We start from the raw sequence: 19,317 nt of genomic DNA, 5'->3' as shown, positions 1-19,317 counted from the left end.
GTCAGGGGGCGGGTCGATACAGAAAAACCTTTATATCGATGAGCAAACCCTGCTCAGCGCTCATGTAAGTCACTCAACATCACATTAGGGTAAGACAGCAACAGCAGCACACCGTTAATATTTCAAGGTTATAGTTCAGACGAGAGAGGAAAATGTTACCGCACCGACATGCTAATGCTAACTCCGCTAGCATGTTTACATGCCGCAAACCATAATGAAAAGCTTTGATGTCAAGTAAAATGGTCGGAAAACTCCCCTGAAGTGACATGATTAACCACCCAGCCAGTTCATTGAGTGACTTAGTGCCACCAACTTGAGCGTACAGTAATGAGTCTGCACAAACAGAACCTGTTCTGCACTTGTGTGCAGCAGCTGCAGCCCTCTCTATGGGATCAATTCTGCACATGCAAATCTCTCCCTGCTCTCCTCAACAAGTAGCCTCTCCAACAGTCAATCACAGACAGCTCTGTTTTATCCAACCAAAGCATGTCCAGGAAACACTGCTTTACAGAAAAACACCCATTTAACAGCTTATTAAACTGCTTTCTGCTGCTGGTTAGCTACCAGTCACCATCCACTGCCTGCAAGATACTTTGTTGTAATTCATGTGTCATGATTAGGGTGACCATATTTGACTTCCAGAAAAGACACATTGCCTATTCCTAAAACTGTTAAATTGCACTCTTTTCAGTTAAAAATGACTTTTAATTTCAACATATAAAGTGTTTCTTCTCTGTTTGGTCAGACATAAATGATCCCTTGGTGTGTAAAAGGAAGTGAACAGTGGAAATGTCCCAGGAAAAGAGGAGGGTTAATCAACCTAATTAAATATAATTATATAAAGTCCTCTTTATCTGAAAAAAGTGCAATTTTCCTGCCAGTATTTCCTGGACATGCTTTCATTGCATAATGGAGAGCTCTCTGATTGGCTGACGGAGAGGATACATTGCTTTGTAAATTGCAAATTGAGCAACAGCAGGGAGATTTGTGCAGGCAGAGACGGAGTTGAGCATGCAGAGAGAGGGCTGCATACGACGTTGTGCTCTTGCAGATTGATCACTGCACGCTCCAGTTGGTGGCACAAAAATCACTCCACACTAAAAACCTGAATCAGAATCTGGCCGAATGTGTATATTATTGACAATTTTTCTATATTATATATATTTTTCTATAATATATATATAATATATTATAGGTACATATATGTATCTATAATATAGTAAACAGCCAGTTTTGTATATGTCACATATATTCAAAAGCTACATCAAAACATATATTAAAACCTATATGTTTATGACTTCTTTCCATGTGGGTTGTCAGTTGCTTAATATTTCCTATGTTTACCTTTGGTAAAGAAAGGAGATATTGTACTCATCTAACTTTAACATAAATTTTGGCAGCTCGATGTGATGTTATGGAAAATGCCATCATCATGAGCAACCAAACATGGGCTATATTAGGCTAACAGTTGTCCATATTCTGTACCATTTATCCACCAATGGCTGTTTCAATTATTGTGAGTGAAAACTGAATGGTATAGTAGCATTTGTCTTGGCATTAGAAATTGAAAATGTTTTTCAATGTGTTGGCTAGATGGATATACGAAGACTTTTTTAAGAGAGTGAGTGAGGAACAGGAGAGAGATCAGGTGGTTGATGCTGAGGAGATCTGCATGGTCAAGGTCAGTGATCTACAGAGAAAACAGGGGCGAGCGCATCGTTATGAGCATTTACCTGAGCACACAGTTCCCAAGCAAAATTGAACAGTTTTCTATTTAGGAGTGAACATGTAAGAGACATTGAGAAAAAAATAACTATAATTATCATCTGGCCTGCAACCTTATGTCAAGTTGTATCTGTATAGTTGACTTTCTGTATTATAAGTTCTACTACTTGCTGGATATTTTTATATATACTGTTATTTTGTCTTGTAATAGTTAATTACACACTCATTTATTCCATATCATAGCAGTGTTATTCATATATTAAAACTGTCAACTGCACACTCATTTGGCAGAATAAAAGTTTTACAATTATTCATTTGTTCTTTATTGTCATATTTCAGTAACAGTTATAATTAAACAAGTTGTAAGTAAACAAATTAAATAAATGACTACAACATTTCCCCCTGTTAAGTGCAGTAGACTGAAATGAATAGCTTTATTTGGAAATATAACATATCTCATTTTTAATGGACTTACATAAAATCTTTCTTCAACATAGACCCCACTAATGAACTGATTAAGTGTTATTTTTTATGAAAAGAAGAGAGAAAATGCACAAAAGTAGGAAAGGAAAAGAAAGTGATAAAATAATAGGTTTTGTTAAATGTTCTTCAGATAATGAATTAATTGACAAAGTTTTTGCAGGGTGTGACAAAAAACGTTCGAGGTCAAGCTCCTGGGGCTAAGCCCCCCCTATATCTCAATCCTAGTGACGTCCATGGAAGCTAATATCTTAATTTGACCTGGAATGAAAAATGTTGTTATAAAACCTCTTAAAAGTTTTTATCACAGAGGAGGCAGCGCTCATTTCTGTCTTCAGTCTGACGGCGCGCCGGAGTTTGCGCGGTGTGCGCGCTTATTGAATCTGTGTGTGTGTGTGTGTGTGTGTGCGCGGCACAGCTCCATGAAGCTTGGTTTATGCTTAACGCATTCACTTTCCGCTTGGTGATGCAGCTCGCGGATGGAACGCGCTTCACAATGTGCAGCGTTTAAGTCACCGCGTCTCGTTATCGGCGCTATTTAAACCAATGTTGTAAAATTACTTCTGCCCAGCCCAGATGTGCTCACTTGTGCACCCGTGAGCCGTGGTTCCGCTGGAACACGTCTGACCTCTGACAGACGCACTCTGAACTTCAGATCTTCAGCGCGCTGTTAATATCCTGAATGGGAATCATTTCTTGATTTATTTTGTTACATCCACGATGTTCTGTGTGTGAGGTTTACAATGTCAGAACACCTGCATGAGACAGGGTGTTAATTACAATCTGCCAGAATGACTCACCACCTTCAGATTTCTCCAACATCGTTAAAAATGATACGGAATGTATCGGCGTGCGCAGGCCAGAGTGCTGAAGCTCGGCGCATTGTTATTATGAAGCTAGGGCACATGTGGAGGACACGCAAAAATATACTTGTTTTCAGTTACATTTATTGGGCCCACTTACTTTTTCTTAGGCCCACCCACAAATGAGTTTCTGGCTATGCTAATGGTGACATATGACAGACTTCTCTGAGCTCCGCAGCCATTACACTTTTCACCTCGCGCACCCCCAGGGGTGGTCTAGTTGATTAAGCAGTTTCAGTTTTTTTAATCTATCTTCCATAACATTTTTTGCCAATGATAAAACAAACTAACAACTTTAAAAAAATTGTAAAGCTTTTAAACTTAGATTATATTTTACAGGATAAAATGTGAATGGGCAGTCGTCTCCACCAATGGGGACGTTCGTTTTCTTGTTCCAACAGTTCCACCCATCTGTAAAGTCCCACAGGTCAGATGTACCTGTGTGAACCACACCAAACCTCAACAGCATGAAGCATCTCTCCACTGTTATTATTGAGATAATCATTAACACAGTTCTATTGTCTTCCTATTGAGATCCAGTCTGTATTTAAATAAAAGAACATTTTAGGGGTTTTAATTGAATCAGAGATTTTTTTTGAGTGTGTCATTTGTTTGAAACACCAGCAGAACCCGACCTGCCTCTGTAAACTACTACTGTCGCCACAGAAACACAGTAAAACAGTCTGTCACTCTTCCCTCTCTGCCTCTTTGCCATTTCCTCCACCATTAACTCCCGTACATGAAAGCTGCTCAAACTAGAAAGCGGTTAATTATACTTATTTAGTTTATGCCCTGTCAGCTCAGAGCCGTTATCTCCTTCTGCAGCCTTTCAACTCCAAACTGCTCATCACTTCCTGAACCAGGTGGGAAAGAGTGGACTCTTCACTTTTTCGTTTCCATACATTTTGTTGGTCTCGCTTGCTATTTAGAGTTTTCTGTGTTTTCTTGATGGGAGCCAAATATTAAAACTTCCATGTATTTTTATTTTTATTTTATTTTTTTACCGTGTCCTGTCTGGCTGTGAAGCAAACAGAAAAAAAAACCCCAATAAATAAATAACTACCATGTTTGGAGGAGCCTTTTGTGGTGATCAAATGCTGCTCTTCTGTTTCCTGCCACTGATTCGGATTTTAATACCTGATTAAAAAAAATTAATCACAAAGCCACCTTTTCCCAACCGTCACCCCCCAACCAAACTGGGTAAACCAAAGATTGCTCAGGTGTGGCCTGAAGAACACAGTTTGATGTGTTCCTGTTATTGTTATCTATTAACCCTTTAATGCCTGAATTTGTTTTCAATTATAAAAATGTTTTTCACTTGTGGATTTTCTTTCAGGTACATGTGGTATTTTGGTTGCATTTGTACTCTGGGTACTCTGCAGCTCAGCTGTGAGCTTATCATCAGCTGTTTAAGAGCGGTGAGAACTCTTTTTTTGCTCCAGGCTGAAGCACTGAGTGTTTCCGAGCAGAAAGGAAAAGAGGCGCAGCACAGGTGCAGGCCTGGTCGGCACATCCTGAAGCACCTGATGATTAGACTGAAGGGGCCCCGAGCTACTACTCGTGTTAAAAGAATGTCATCCGTCTGTGGCCGTAAAGACAGGAGTTGTCAAAGGAGGGGACATCTAGCACAATGCATTTTTGTGATTGTGGGATGCAGATAATGATATAAAAATGTCTTTTTGAACCTTTAATTATCAAAAACATATAAAATCCTTGATGGAAACAAACAAATTAAAAGCTCTAATATGTCAAAAAGCAATTAAAATTATTTTAAACCAGAAAGAAACTATTAGAAAGTGATCCACACATTAATTCTTAGCTGCGTATTAATAAACTTCTTTATGACAGGTCTTCAAGATCATTTACAGTTTAGGGGAAGCACATCTTATAAATTTAGAGTGAACGGTTATGGCATTTCTATTTTTAATACGTTAATTCAGGACAGGAAGCTGTAACACAGCACTCCAGTTGGTTAAAAGCAGTATGTTGACTTGCATCCCACGATGGAGCTGGTTTGCCTTTTCAATAACACCTGGACAGAATGAGCAGCTGCAGCTGAACGTCTGTCGGCTGGAGCCTTACCTTGTTTCTGATGAACGGCATGGACACAAGATGGCAGCTGCTTCTCATTCCGGAGCGTCAACACGAACTTCCCTCAGCTGGTGCCTTTCTGTAGACAAACACTCGCAGTTCTTATGTAAACTTGTGTTTTGGTCATTTACGTCATGTTAGTTTGAAACAATCAGCAACAGAAATCAGCTCAAACAGCTGATACAAGAACTGCTCAATACAATGTGGCGGTTGCCTTTTTAAAACGCATTTCCAAACAGCTTCTGTTCAGTGAAAAAGGCCAACATGACTGTAAATAAAATGTAACTTTGTTATCACTGATTTCATTTTGGTGAACATTAATGCGTGCTTTTAATTCCTCTTTCCTTGTGTAAGAATAAAAGGAAAGCATGTGCATGAACAACCACGTTATGAAGAATGTTGTCTAACTTAGTTTCATAGAAGTCTGGGCAAATATGGGTGCGGTTTGACTAGCTTGTCTGCTTGAGGTTAGACTGACCCATGATTACAGGATGTACTGGAATTTATGCTGGTGTAACCAAGATGAAATGACTGGTTGAGCAAGTTGTGATCCCAATAAAAGGCTGTGCAGGAGACAAGCACTTTGGAGAAGGAGACTGGCTTGGCTAGTGCTTGAATCCCCTTGCAGGTCAAACTTAATTGTTGTGTCTGGTGTTTTCCTTACTCAGTTCTTTGTATCTAGGCATTTACCTAACAATGACTGATGAGCTAACAGCTAGTCCCAATGCACCAAAAACCAGAGTGTGTTTCTACCAGTTTCAAAGCAGATCAAGACATCATTTTATCAACATTTGCACTGATCTTGTTTTGCATTCGATGTTAAAGTAGCTTTCCAGAGTTTTCCCCTTTCAGAAATTATGTATAATTTTTCAGAAATCCGTAAAAGTGATTATTTTATCATGTACTGTGATGTAATGTAAGCAATACTTTTTTTTTTTTAATTTTTAATTTTTTGCTAAGCACGCCCCTTGCCCCGCAGAGCTCTGTGCAATTGACCCTTTGCACCTAACCACGTGGGTCCACCATGCTGGACGGCAAAAGCATGTAAACAGTGAGCGACAAGAGTACTAAAAAAAGGGAAAAGTAGAGCCTGAAATTGTTTTTGCGATCAAAACAAAAACAAAACTCCTCCAGCATTCCTTCAACTAGTTCATGCCCAGTTCAGTTATCAGAGGAAGTAGCGCATCTAGCCGGGGCTCATAGACAGCGGTATGTTAACTAGCTTACCAACGTTAGCTTACGTTCTCTCTGCAGCTGTTCACCGATGTAAACATGTTGCTGACTTTGCCTAAATTCACCTCTCTGGATTTATAACTTTATGTTGTGAACAGCGTTTCACTTTACACCTAAGCTGATTTTTAAAAAGTCCGGATCCCTACCAGCTCCTGTTGCTGGTGGTGTTACCGGGTTCAGCTGCTGCTCTCACACCGGAATGAGAAGATCTCTGAATGCCGACACTCATATAAATAAATAGCGTAATTTTAACACACGTAATCATCTATCAGAGCTTTAATATTGTTAACAATTGTCTCGCTTTACACTACAGTGGACGGCGCGCATCATCCGTGGTGAAATACCCATCCGTCAGGATTATCAATAACTAGTAGAAGCACATCTCATTTATCCCTGTTCCTGTCTTCCTCGTGAAATAAATTAACGTTAATCTTACCCGGTAAAAACATGTTCGCTGCAAATCTGAGGCCTGCTAGTCCGCTTGATTGATTGATCGCTGCAGTTAATCTCTGTCCTTAGTCTCCATCAAAGTTATTAAAAAGAAAAAATGAGTTGAGTTTACGTCCTTGTCTCTTAGTGCAGCCAACCACGCAACAAGCTAAAACCATTTTACCATCAAATCAACTAAATAAAAGCGATAAAAGGCTACAAACTGGCTTGTTTTGACTACCTTCACTGGAGTTTCTACGGGTGTAAACGGTCTTTTTGCCATCCATCATGGCGAAGGGGGCGGTCACATGAGTGGCGTGACGTCACATGCAAAGGGTCAATAGGAAACTGAGCGCCGACCAGAACTAACCAATAGAGTTAGACTACAGCTTACATGCTTCATATTTAAGGAATACCTCAGCTGATGCAGAGTTGATGAAATTTTCACGGACAAGTAAGTCTTTAAAATATAAATATACGAGATTACAACATGACATGAGAATAATACTCGTAAAACAACGTGTCTTAACTCTGTTTGTCGGCTACAGAAGGACATTTCTAAAAAAGAAACGTGAAGTCGCCATCTTAATAAACTGGATCTACAGACTTTTTGTGTGATATGCTTGTCAGCCACTAGATGGTGCCATCGGATAAGAGAAATACTCTGGAAAGAGGCTTTAATTTAATTGAAAATAACAAGAAATTCCTGCCAGACTCTACTTCTTTGCTACAGATTTTAAACTAGTAAACAGTCAGTAATCCTTATGAACAACCATGTAATGTTGGTTTTGTCGTGTTCTGCGTTCCCCTCATGTGTCCCCTTGTGCTCTGTGTGTCCTTATGCTTCCCAGCCCACTCCGGGTTCTCCTCATGTGTCTCCTTGTGTTCCCCAGCTCCCTCTAGGCTTCCCTCATGTTTCCTCCTAGTCACTCCCTTGTAGTTCCCATTGGTTTGTATTAGTCCTCCTCACTCCTCTAGTCATTAGTTGTTTATCTTTGCCCTTAGTCTTTAGTTATTTAGTGTTTTATAGGTTATGGTATATCTCCCCCTCTGCTTAGTTCTTTCCCCCATTTAGTTTATTGATGGCACCTGTCTCCCCTCTAGACCTCACTCCTCATACCTGTCACCTGTTCCCCTGATTGCTTCCCTCTGTGTTTAAAAGCCCTGTCTTGTCTCAGTGTTTGCTGGTCCATTGTCGTTGTCAGTGTTGTTCTGACCTCCTCGTGAAACTCAAGGTTCTGTTCAATAAAGTGAGCTTTTGTTTTGTAGTTCAGTGTTTTAGTTGCTAGGCTTGGCTTCCTGCCCCTTTGGATTTTTGGTTCACCATCCTAAATAAAGGATTTTACTTTTTACATTCGCTCCTGCCTCGTGTCATCTGGTGTTCTGCATCTTGGGTCCTAACCTCCTCCTGGCTCAACATGACAGGTTTAGGCTGCGCTCGGCCTAGCTGTTAGCTCATCAGTCTTGTGTTTGATGCAAACCCGCCTCTAAATGTCTAAGAAAATCAGTTTCTATCTTCAGGTGTTCCAATTAACTCATTTTCACATATAAATATTATCCTTCTACGGCTCCGTTGGATCTAAACTCCAAGTGTCACTTAGATTTTTTCAACACAGTGTTATTGCTGTCTGTTTAATCTAATTCCAGCCAACTAACCAAGTAGCCTTAGTTACCAAAATGAGAGAAAAACAATAAATTGTGGCTCAGGAATACAGATCACAATTAATCACAACTTTATTTTTTAACTCATTGAGGCTTAGTTGTGTTATCGTTTTCTGTAAAACAGCTTTAAAGTCATGCAATGATCTACGATTGTTTTTAACACAGTCTGCACGTAATTGGACAACACTAGGGCCAATCACAACAACTAACAATGTGACGGTTTCATTACTACAAAAATCAGTCAACAAGGCAGTCCACCATACACCATCAAAGAAGTACAATTAAATACATACTTTTTTTTAGATAAATACTTAAGTACCTCTATCTGCTCATTTCTCAAAGAACAGCCCAAGTCTAAAGCATCCAAAGTTGATGCCAAAGCCGTTCCTGAGACAACGCCGTCTTTGTAGTCTTTCTCTGTCTCAGCTCTGGTGCTACGCCTGCCCAACGTTTCTCTACAAACATAAAGCGCTGTGATTGGCCCCACCTAGAATTGTTCAGGCCAATGGTAGACCTCCTGCAAGGCTAGACTGAACTGCAGAGCACAGTCTTCAGCTACTGCAACTGTTTGTCTAGATTTCTAGTCTAACAGGGAAAACCTTGTAAACTTCCTGTCTGCACAGACACGAGATTGGCTGGGTGGATTTTCAGGTTAATCACATTTTTTGGCCGATTCAGAGGCCTAATAAGACTCTCCTCATGTTGACTTGATTTCATGTAAATGTTAGTCTGGAAGGTTCATAGTGGCACAAATGAGTAGCTTAAATATAATTGACTCTTTGGTTAAGGTAATGGTTCTAACACCAACCTCTTATCTGACCAGAGTCAACGTTGTTGCTGTTGTTCTCGTTTGTCTCCTTCAGGGACTCCACAGAGGTTTTGCTGGAGACTCCATCTTCATCGTCAGTTTTCTCCTCTGAACTGGGCTCCACAGTAGCAGGGGTGCTTTGATCGACCGCGTCTGCTTTAGATTTGTCCTCTGGGTTGTCTGGAGCTGGAGCTGGAGCTGGAGCAGCAGCTGGAGCTGGAGCTTCAGCCTCAGCGCTGGAATCAGCAGGTTTATCAGCCTCAGCTATAAAGAACAACAAAATCATAGACCTTTATTGTGATTTAACACATTTTGCATGTCAGCACAGAAAAAAAATGTTGTTTGTCTGTTTATACCGCAGGAACTGTTGCAATGGATTTGTTTGGTAATTGTCTTGGCACGTTTCATCACTTTAACCTCAATGAAGTTGCAGTTCTAGCTTTTGAAAATGAAGTTTTTGCACTTATCTGCAACAAATGACAACCCTTTTGCTTATAGAGCCTGAAGTAGTTTGTAGTCAGGCAGGAACTCTTTTGGGTAGCAGCATTTTCAGGGGCCACCTTGTTGATAATGAGGCCACTGATTACTGACTGGCTCCTAATGAGCTACAACCATGCAGCTGTTGGGAAGCAGTGGGAAAGTAGGGTGGCCCCATCAGTTTCTGACCTGGTTTTGAGGTGGAGGTAATGCAGGGATGAAGGTGTGTGTGTCATGGTGCTAATTCCACCATCCACCACACTGGTGCTCTCTAACCCGACCCTCTGTTTTTTTTCCCTCTGCCTTAACTAAAAAAATTAGTATTTTTAGAAAATGGTTATTTTCATATTTTTGTTCTCAGATAAAACCAAAAAAATGTAAAGGGGGTGGAAACCTTCAGCCTAGCAATGTCTAAAATATAAAATAATACTTGCATTTTTAAATCATGGATACAGGCACCATTGTAGTCAAGGTTACTCAATAATTGATGTTATCTGACATGATCAAATTTAGTTTCTCCAAATGGGACAAAAGGGGTAATCAGAGTAATCAGAGTAATCCTTACATAACACAGTTGTGTGCCAAGGTACACCATAAACACATTTCACTAGGGAAAGGAGGAAAGTATTCTTTAACACATGCATACATTAGAATCAACACTTCTGATCTTACAGAACCGGAGAGCACCTGCCACTTAAGATTAATAGAATAATTAAAACAATAAAACATTTTTCAATTTTTATTGCAGTGTTTTTATTAATTCTGATGGTAAAACATGTAGCCTTCAGCACCGCGTATCAAATCGATCTAAGGCAATAAACTGGGAGTTTTTATCCTAGTAAACGTTGGGCAACCGAAATGAACCGAAGTGTATTTCACTGCACCTATTCATGTACGTATTCCTCTGGTTAGCCTATAGCGGGGGTCGGCAACCCGCGGCTCTGGAGCCGCATGCGGCTCTTCCATCCATCTGATGCGGCTCTCTGTGCTTGTAAAATAATGAATGGATATTTAAATAAAATGCTTTATATTTTACTGCATTAATTTTTCATCTGTATGCCAATTCTAAATGTAAACAGTCTGCGTAAACCTGAACAGTTCCAACCCGGTCTTACTGTGAGACCGGGTTGACGCGTCACGCTTGTGCGTAATCATAAGCGCTTTCTGAGCTGACGAGGATGAGAGATTCTGTGATTCTCCTCAGACGGCTCCTGGATGTGTCGCCACATTGGAGACAGGAACAAGCTCTATTCAGCCAAAGTTTCATAATCAGGGAACATTTTCTAAGTGACAAGTCTCGCTTCAGTCGGAGGAATCTTCCTGCATGCGCTCTGGTTCTGCGACACGCTCCAAGCCCCTCTCCACATCTTCAGCTCGCTGTGCACCGCACGTACGCACTGACAGCGAGCTGCGCTGAGCAGTGTCCAGCTCAGATGGGAATCTTTTCTTGAGTGATTTAGCTACATCTGCGATGTGCGTAGAATAAAATGTCAGTTCGTCTGCTTGCGTCGGGGTATTTCTTTCTATTCCTTCTCCGTCAAAATAAACGGTCAAATACGGGAACTATCCGGTCAACACAAGCCCTGATTTTAACTGTTCTGTTTTCTTGTGAAAATTGTTGCAAAGAGATATAATTTAACTTGATTAACACCAGAGCCAGGTGCACTGCACCGTTATCTCCGTCACTGTAAATGAGGGGAAAACAAAATGATCGGATCCTTTTCTGACCTTCCCCACCTACAAAGTTTAATTACAACAATCAAACGTGACAGAGCCTGGATTTGTATTCTGAACAGTCTAAACATGTTTTAAAAAGAAATGTATGACAAAAGGGGCACCTACTCAGTAAAACCACCAACAGGGTGAAAAATATCAAAATATTGTAGGCAGAGATGGGCTACAACTTCTGGATCCACTTTATACAACTTCTGGATCCACTTTATATAAATCGTTTTATTGATTATCGTCTTATGAAAGATAACTTTGACGTACACGAGCGACCGGTACTGGCTGCTGTCACCTGTTGTGGGCAGCTCTCTGAGGGTAGGCCCCGCCCACAACACCGCGGCTGCTGTGGCTCCCAGTGTTTTTTCACTGTGGGAAACGGGTAATAATGGCTCTTTGATGGGAACAGGTTGCCGACCCCTGGCCTATAGCAACCATAGACATAGCATCACAAATATTACACCAACACTGGCTGTAGTGAAGCAGATGGAGTAAAACCAGACATGAACAAAGGCCGAAGGAATAAACAACAATAATGCTGCAGCACAGCTTATTTGGTACTGAACTGTTTGATGGTATTGCATGTGGTACATTGTGGCAATGATTTTATCAGAAGACAACTTCTGCGGTCTCGCCATTTCTGGAAGGTGAGTGTCCAACCTGTACTAGCTCGACCAAGCTGTTTACATGCAGAGGAAGTCGGTCCGACCGCATAATTAATTAGAACCGGTTCGCCTTCAGCCAGACTAAAACGTTTACATGCATTTAACAAAAAACAATAGCAGTTCATTTTAAGGCAAAGGTCTGGTTTTCCGTTGTGCACGTAAAACACATCAAGTGTTAGAGAAGGTAATTTCTTCAGTGTTTTACAAGATCCTAGATACTTTAGGGTCATTTCTCAGTTAGAATAGCCTGGCAAGTCATCCTGTATATGTGAATAAATAATCTGCCACGACCCATTGACGGCTCTCAGTCATGGGGCAGAAGCTACGGTTAACCCTAACCCTCTTTCAAACTGTCTCCACGTGCTATTGATAACAAACAACATGACAGAGACAGCAGTAGCTCAGGAGGTAGGATGGGATGTCCAGTGGTCGGAATGTTGTAGGTTTGATCCCGGTTTCCACCAGAGAATGCTGCTGTTGCTGTCGCTGTTTGTGCTACTTTTTAAAAAACTTTTATTAACAATTTTCAAACATACAATTATTTGACAAAATGTATTTTCATTGTTATCCGTATTAAAACTTAAGTCTAAAACATTCAGAAGATTAATAAACATCATTAATTATCCTAAAATTAGCTTATTTCATGTGAAAACATGTATTTTTCAGAAAGGGCACTTGAGCCATTGTCCTACCTTCTTCTCAAAACTCCCACGCAGCAATGGATTGTGGGTAATACCCTTAGCTGAAGTCCGCTTCGATGCAGACTTGGGCGAAGTGAGGATTAAGGGTGCAAATAGGGTGTGATCAACTTCCGCACCATACACACTCGCACCCTTGGACGGGATCGTGCAATTGAAGGGCGCAAAGGTGAAAGTGTGAGTATTGGGCCAAACATTCTGTCCACCTGACTGACAAAGTGCTGTCATTTGCTCATCAAACCAAGAGTGATGTGACTGGACCACCAACGATGTCAGTCAATGGGGCAGTCCACCCTACATTGTGGCCTTGTTCGAGTTGAGCTGCGCCTCGCCTGGAAAACAAGACGAGAGCAGACGGACGCAGCAGGGGGAGTGGCTGAAAGCCGGCGTTTAAGTCGGACAGATATGTAGCTCGCGGGTGACAACGGATGAAGCTATCACTTTAGAGTTTATGCTTGTTTAATTTTTAATTTAAATTCTGGTGCCTGTTAGCAACCAAAACACATCCTCATGTGCTTGTGGATATCATATATTGTATATGAAGTTATGACTGTAATAATAAGTAATGGTTATCAGCTGTAGAGCTTTAGTGCACGTATAGGAAATGTGACAAAAGAAAACAAATCACACTTCTCTTTTTGGCATCATCAGTGTTACACGATTTGCAGAATACATGTGACCAACTAACATTTAACATTCTACCAGCGGATGTTTGGATCAAAATGGGAACCAATCAGATCTTAGATCAGGCGAGAGCCAGGTGTGTCACATCATCCCCTATGTTTTGCAGCTGGTGGAGAGCAACTGCAGCGCCTTGCTCCAAACTCTGCGGCCACCTTGACCTCACGAGGTTATCATTGCCTACGTATGCATGACGTCAGAGCAAATTGGCGTCAAGTCGGACACAAATCTAACCGGCAAGCACTGCTCGCCAATCAACGGCGGTCTAATCTGCACAGATCTCGAACACGGCCTGTGGAAGAAGCAGGGAAGAAGATGAAAAAGCATAATTTTACTAAATAACTGCGCTGCGATTGGCCAGTCACGACACTGGCTGGTGCTGCGGAGGTTCCAGTGGAGTGCTGACATGCAAAGCATAATTATTTAGCTTCGGCAAATGACGGTCTATTCTAGGCTTCAGTTAGAAACTACTCGAAACAAACTTTATGCAACACTTTTTTTTGGAGAGCTTTTATCTTTTCTTGTGTCAGCAGTGAGTCCCACCTGCTTGAACTTCCTTACTTAAAAGGCCGAGCTACTCCACCCACTCAGGTGATTTCACTTACTTCGCCTGATTAGAGCTCTGATTCTGTGGGAACCTGAGCACACGAGTCGTCTACAGCATGAGAACACCTGTGTAGCTCCTCTGTAACCTGTAATGACCTGTTAGCGGAATCCTGCTCAAGAACATTAAAAGTTAAAGGAGATTATGCAAGAAGATTTTTTTAAACACGTCTCCCATCTTGAAAGAACGGAACTTGTAACATTTCTCAGTTTAGCAAGTTTTGTAATGGGTTAAAAATGTCTGTTTCCTCATTCAAGCATTGTTTTGCAACCGGCTCGCACGATGATGTTGTTTTATCCAGTAAACATTTTCATGTTTCGTGGTTTTCTTTTCATGGAAGGAAATAAGTTACTGACACAGAACGCAAAAGCAACAGAACACTTTAATTACGGCATCATAAAAAACGTTATGACTGTAGACGTGTTAGGTGAGACGCTGCTGCTCTCTGGGATTTTAAGTTAGAAAAATCCACACCCACTTCAAGAACTGCCCTCTGCGTGTAACTTTATATCACATTCTGAACATTATTTTTTTTTAGATAAAATTGTAAAAAAAATGTTTTTTTTGTAGCTTAAAATATGCATGAAATTATAAATTATTTGTGCAAAAATTGATATATTGTATGACCTTTATCCTCAGATAGGAAACAGACAATTTAGGAGATTATGCTTTTCAAAACAATCATCGTATCTCTCCCTCATCGTCATCATCACCATCATCATCTTCATCACCACCACTCTTCGTCTAAGCCCAGAAATACAGGAAAAGTAATTTACAGGCCAATCAAACTCAATCAAATCAAAATGATAGAAAATGTATTTGTCTTAAAATATTAATTAAAATTCTGAAAAAAATTCTTTTTGTATTAACATAAAATCAATGGCTCTTTGTTTCCTTACATTTTCACATATAATGACTATTAATAAGAGTGTTGGAGACCAAGTGAGCTTCCATTTCCACCATGTGGCTAGCTCCAGAACTGCAGGTTACGTTTTCTTTATTTCACTCACAACTTTGATGCTTTACATTGAGATCTTTGGGTGAATGAAGAGTTAATTTTTTTATGAATCTGTCTGTAACTTTGTATTTCCTTTGATTCTACTTATGAAAAATTGGAAGAATAAAGGTGCATTCTTAGAGTGCTTGGTTTTACTTTAGTGGGGCTCCACAAATACAAGAAAAATAAAAAAATCCTAATGGAAACTCATTTTTTCTCCTTACCTTTCTGCTCCTCCTGTGATTCAAGATTCCCTTCAGGCACTTCTGGCACTTTTTCAGTTGTTTGAGTCCCTTCAAGGCTTTGGAAGCCTGAAAAGTGTCCTTGGAATAGAAAATTAAATAGTTAAAATGAAGCTATTTGGGCTGGTTGCTAGAATTATTACTTTAACAGAGAGATGTGTGACTGACCGTTTAGAGGTGCAGAACCAACTTCAGGCTCTGCAGCGCTGAGAGGGATGTTGACTTCATCGACTCTGGAGGTGGTAAAATTCACAGAGAGGTGCTGCCGGAGGAAAGCATTCAAATTACTTTCATTATTATCTTTTCATGTGCAATAAACAAAATGTTCTGAATCTTTCCTGTTTTGACTTTTACTAAACAGTAAATAATAGGGCATGATGTATATGCATGCAACATGTACCAGAGTCATGCTATTAAAGCTCAGCTTTACTTACTGAACGTCTCCTTTGAATGATGCAACAAGTAATCCCAAACCCCAAAACCAACAGGATGAGCACAATCAAAATAATGATTCCTGGAAAAATACATACACAAACAGGTCCAGATCCAAGATGACAGTTTAATGTTCACCTTAGGATTAGGAAAACACTTTTGTTAAAATAGAGCCTTACCAGTTTTGTCACCGCTGTTAGATGTATGGTGGATATTTTTAGCAGTGGTGCCTGTGAAAAAAAAGCCATTAACATGAAACTGGATATAAAGTAAAAAAAAAAAAGCTTTAGTTGTATTTCATATTTAAAATGACTGATATTTTTGGTTTATTGTAGTTCAAAATATCTTAGTTTCCAAATTCTTAGGAGACGGTTCTCAATAATTTGATACCAATAATAACTTAATGAAATAGCCCCCTGATATATGAGAGAAAGAGAGAGAGAGAGAGAGAGAGAGAGAGAGACAGAGAGAGAGAGAGAGAGAGAGAGAGAGAGAGATTGATGTTCAGCCCTAGATTCATTCTATTGGTTTATCCAGCAGCATCCTGACCACGTTTCCAAACAACAGCTTCAGGCATGAGGTTAACAACACACAGATACTTTTTCTAACAGTTATTTGATTTTTAATCTAATTAACATTAATCATCATTTGTGTCTCTGTGTCTGATTGTCATTTCATCTCTATTGAACCATATGGTAAAAGGTTTTAGTCTGGCATGGTTCCAGCTCTCAATATTTTTTAAACACGCTTGCTCAGATGAGATTCAGCATCTTGTCTAAACATTAATGAGATGGTATCATTTTAAAGCTGCTGTGGTGAATCTACAGAACAAGCTAGGTTTTGAGCACAAACACAGCCATGGAACATTCATCCCTCCCCCAGGGTATGTCCCCTTAAACACCTCTGCCAAACCCGGAAACTCGCATTGCCAGAGGAAACGAGAGAGCGCTAAACACCAGTCGTCATTTTTTAGGTCCAGTTTTCTTTTGTTGTTTGTGACTTCAAATGGTGTTTTTCTTTTAGGAACTCTGGTAGTTTGTCCTAAAGTAGAAGTGGTAGCAGCATGGACGTAGTTTTTATTTGTATTTGTTTGAGGGGGGGGGGGGGGGGGGGGGGGGTCATGTCCCCTCAACTTTTTCCAAAGTCAATATTAGTTCCCTGCACTTTTTGCCATCCAAAAACTATATTACGCTATATTAAATAGACACTGGTAGAGCACTAAGACCAATCGAAAAACAATCGCTTGTGTTGAAGTCTGTTTCCCATTACAAAATATATATTTGTATACTTACTGTAAAGACCCCCCCACCCCCACCCCCCCGGTCACCCCACTGGTCCTCATGTCAGTTGTGCCACCCCCTTCACTTCTAAAGTCACAACTACGTCCAAGGGTAGCAGCCGGCAGTTTCTCTTCTATTACTGAGCGGCATGGACGTAATTTTCACTTTTGAAGTGGGGGGGACACGGGGGGGTATCTTTACAGTATGCTCTAATGGGAATCAGGCTTCAACACAAACGGTTGTTTTCCGCTTGGTCCTAGAGCTCAACCAGTGTCAATTTAATATGGCATAATATTGTTTTTGGATGGTAAAAAGTGCAGGGGTCAAAACTTGACTTTGGAAAAAGTGGGGTGGACATGTCCCCCCCCCCAAAATTACGTCCATGCTGAGCGGAGAACCTCTCACACCAGTGGTGTTCTGTTTCTAAATACATGAGTGTGTAATGTGTGGAAGACCCAGGGAAGTGTGGAAGTTTCGTAAGATCGACTACAGGATGATCCAATGGCTGCTTTGAGTCCAAAACATTTTAGTGGCATAGTTTATTAAACAAATGAGAGAGAACCACTTTATTCCTTTTTTAAAATCTCTACATTATATGTATAGCTATACTATGTTAGAATGTTAAGAGGCATGGAGAAAAAAAAATTAAGCTAATTTATTTTCCAAATTTGCTGTTGCAGCTTTAATTAACCCCTAAATGTTATCCAAGCTGCAATTCAGTTAATTTTAATGAGTTTTTTTTTTTTTTCATTTTACTTTTTCGCATTTGGATAACACGATGGTTTTAGGTGCAACTTACTTGTCTTTTTAGTAGTGGTAGGTGTTGTGGTTTTGGTGGTCATGATGGTTTGTTTGGGCTTAGGCGTAGGTGTGTTTCCTCGAACGTTATCATTAGAATCTTCGTCATTCGAACCTGAAGGAGGAAGCACATCATACATCATCAAAACAGGAAACTGAATACATTTATAAATTTGTAAAAAAAAAAAAAAAGTCCAAAACGTGACAAACCAGTGGTTACAGATGAGCTCTGGTTGTTGGTGTACATTGGTGTGGAGGAGTTGGGTAGAGTAAAAGTGGTAGAAGGATGGTTCGTGACATTTGTGGTGATGGTTTCATTGGTGCTGATGGGTTCTAGGGTGGTGAAATTGTTGCCAAAGCTCATGGGGAGCAGCTCACTTGTTGCCTCACCAGCCACGACAGAAACCAAAAGAATTTCTTGAATAAAGAAATAAAAATAAGTTAGACAATGTCATCGTCAAATCTACTGAATCAAATGTCTCTTTATAGTTTCAATCATAGATTCAGTAAATTGTAACAAAACTCTCTTCATGGGTCTGTCTCACTTACCCAGTTCAAATCATCCATTACAATCATTTTTATACTTAAATCCTAAAAAAGTCATTTAACAACTGAAAACTAAAATGTTTCGATTTTAACACCATTTATTTCTCAGTTTAGCATCACTATTCAAATTTGGTTAACCAGAAATATATTTATTTCATTAAAAACAAGAACTTACCGAAGAAAAACAAAGACACTGATGACATCGCAACTTTGTTTGAAGACTTTAAAGCAGACGTAAAGAGTCTTGATCAGTAGATGCGAGAAACGCTCCGTGCTGCTTTTCTTTCTCACCGTTTGACAGAATTGGTGAGAAAAATGAGGATCAACGGCTCTGACCACAGCAGGATGCTCAGAAAAAAACTGTGTTGCTCAAACAGAACAAGTGAGAGGAACCTGCTCGCACGTTGCTTCACATCCCACATACTTAGCAAAAAGAAGCAATTGTGTGATGTAGATAACTGTTAGCAGAACTTTGATGCTTTGGGTAGAGATATATTTCATGTTATTTACTTTTGTAAACCAATCATTGTCCTACTTTTGGTATTTTGAAGTTTTACTTGTAAAGACATGCTTTTAATGTCTTTTATATGAACAAATGTCAAATAAAAAAAATGTCTGTTTTTTGAGGATCCAAGAGTGTTGCAAAGTAACTTCGTGCTGGTTGTTTTTGATCATCAGTTCAGCCTTCTGGTCACTAGATGTCACTGAGACTAAAGGAAAATGCCTGCCAGGTTCTTGTTAAAGTTAACTAGATCATTTTCTCTGAAAGAAATTAGATATCAAAGGCAAACAGCACAACTTTGTCATGTATTCAGTTGGATCTGCACTCAAACTGAGGAGACTCTTTTTAAAGAGATGCCAAATGATTGTTGTTGCAGTTT

At 40.0% G+C, this 19,317-nt stretch overlaps 1 protein-coding gene across 1 annotated transcript in view; it reads right to left on the bottom strand.

The window, feature by feature from the left end:
* LOC107389541 (uncharacterized protein DDB_G0288805) overlaps window positions 1-18,766 on the bottom strand; it is a 28,578-nt gene extending 9,812 nt beyond the window's left edge. Inside the window, exons 1-9 of the mRNA XM_015965721.3 lie at window positions 18,612-18,766; window positions 18,101-18,307; window positions 17,892-18,005; window positions 15,992-16,042; window positions 15,815-15,894; window positions 15,549-15,642; window positions 15,363-15,461; window positions 9,292-9,555; window positions 5,151-5,238 (exon numbers count right to left, since the gene is read on the bottom strand). Coding sequence (XP_015821207.1) covers window positions 5,195-5,238; window positions 9,292-9,555; window positions 15,363-15,461; window positions 15,549-15,642; window positions 15,815-15,894; window positions 15,992-16,042; window positions 17,892-18,005; window positions 18,101-18,307; window positions 18,612-18,639 — 981 coding nt within the window. The 5' untranslated portion in view covers window positions 18,640-18,766 and the 3' untranslated portion in view covers window positions 5,151-5,194. The remainder of the gene's footprint in view (window positions 1-5,150; window positions 5,239-9,291; window positions 9,556-15,362; window positions 15,462-15,548; window positions 15,643-15,814; window positions 15,895-15,991; window positions 16,043-17,891; window positions 18,006-18,100; window positions 18,308-18,611) is intronic.
* Window positions 18,767-19,317: the final 551 nt, after the last annotated feature.

The sequence above is a fragment of the Nothobranchius furzeri genome, chromosome 4 (assembly GCF_043380555.1).
Source record: "Nothobranchius furzeri strain GRZ-AD chromosome 4, NfurGRZ-RIMD1, whole genome shotgun sequence".
Taxonomy (NCBI): domain Eukaryota; kingdom Metazoa; phylum Chordata; class Actinopteri; order Cyprinodontiformes; family Nothobranchiidae; genus Nothobranchius; species Nothobranchius furzeri.
Note: the sequence above shows the minus strand (reverse complement) of the source record. Positions and strands in the feature narration are given on the sequence as shown.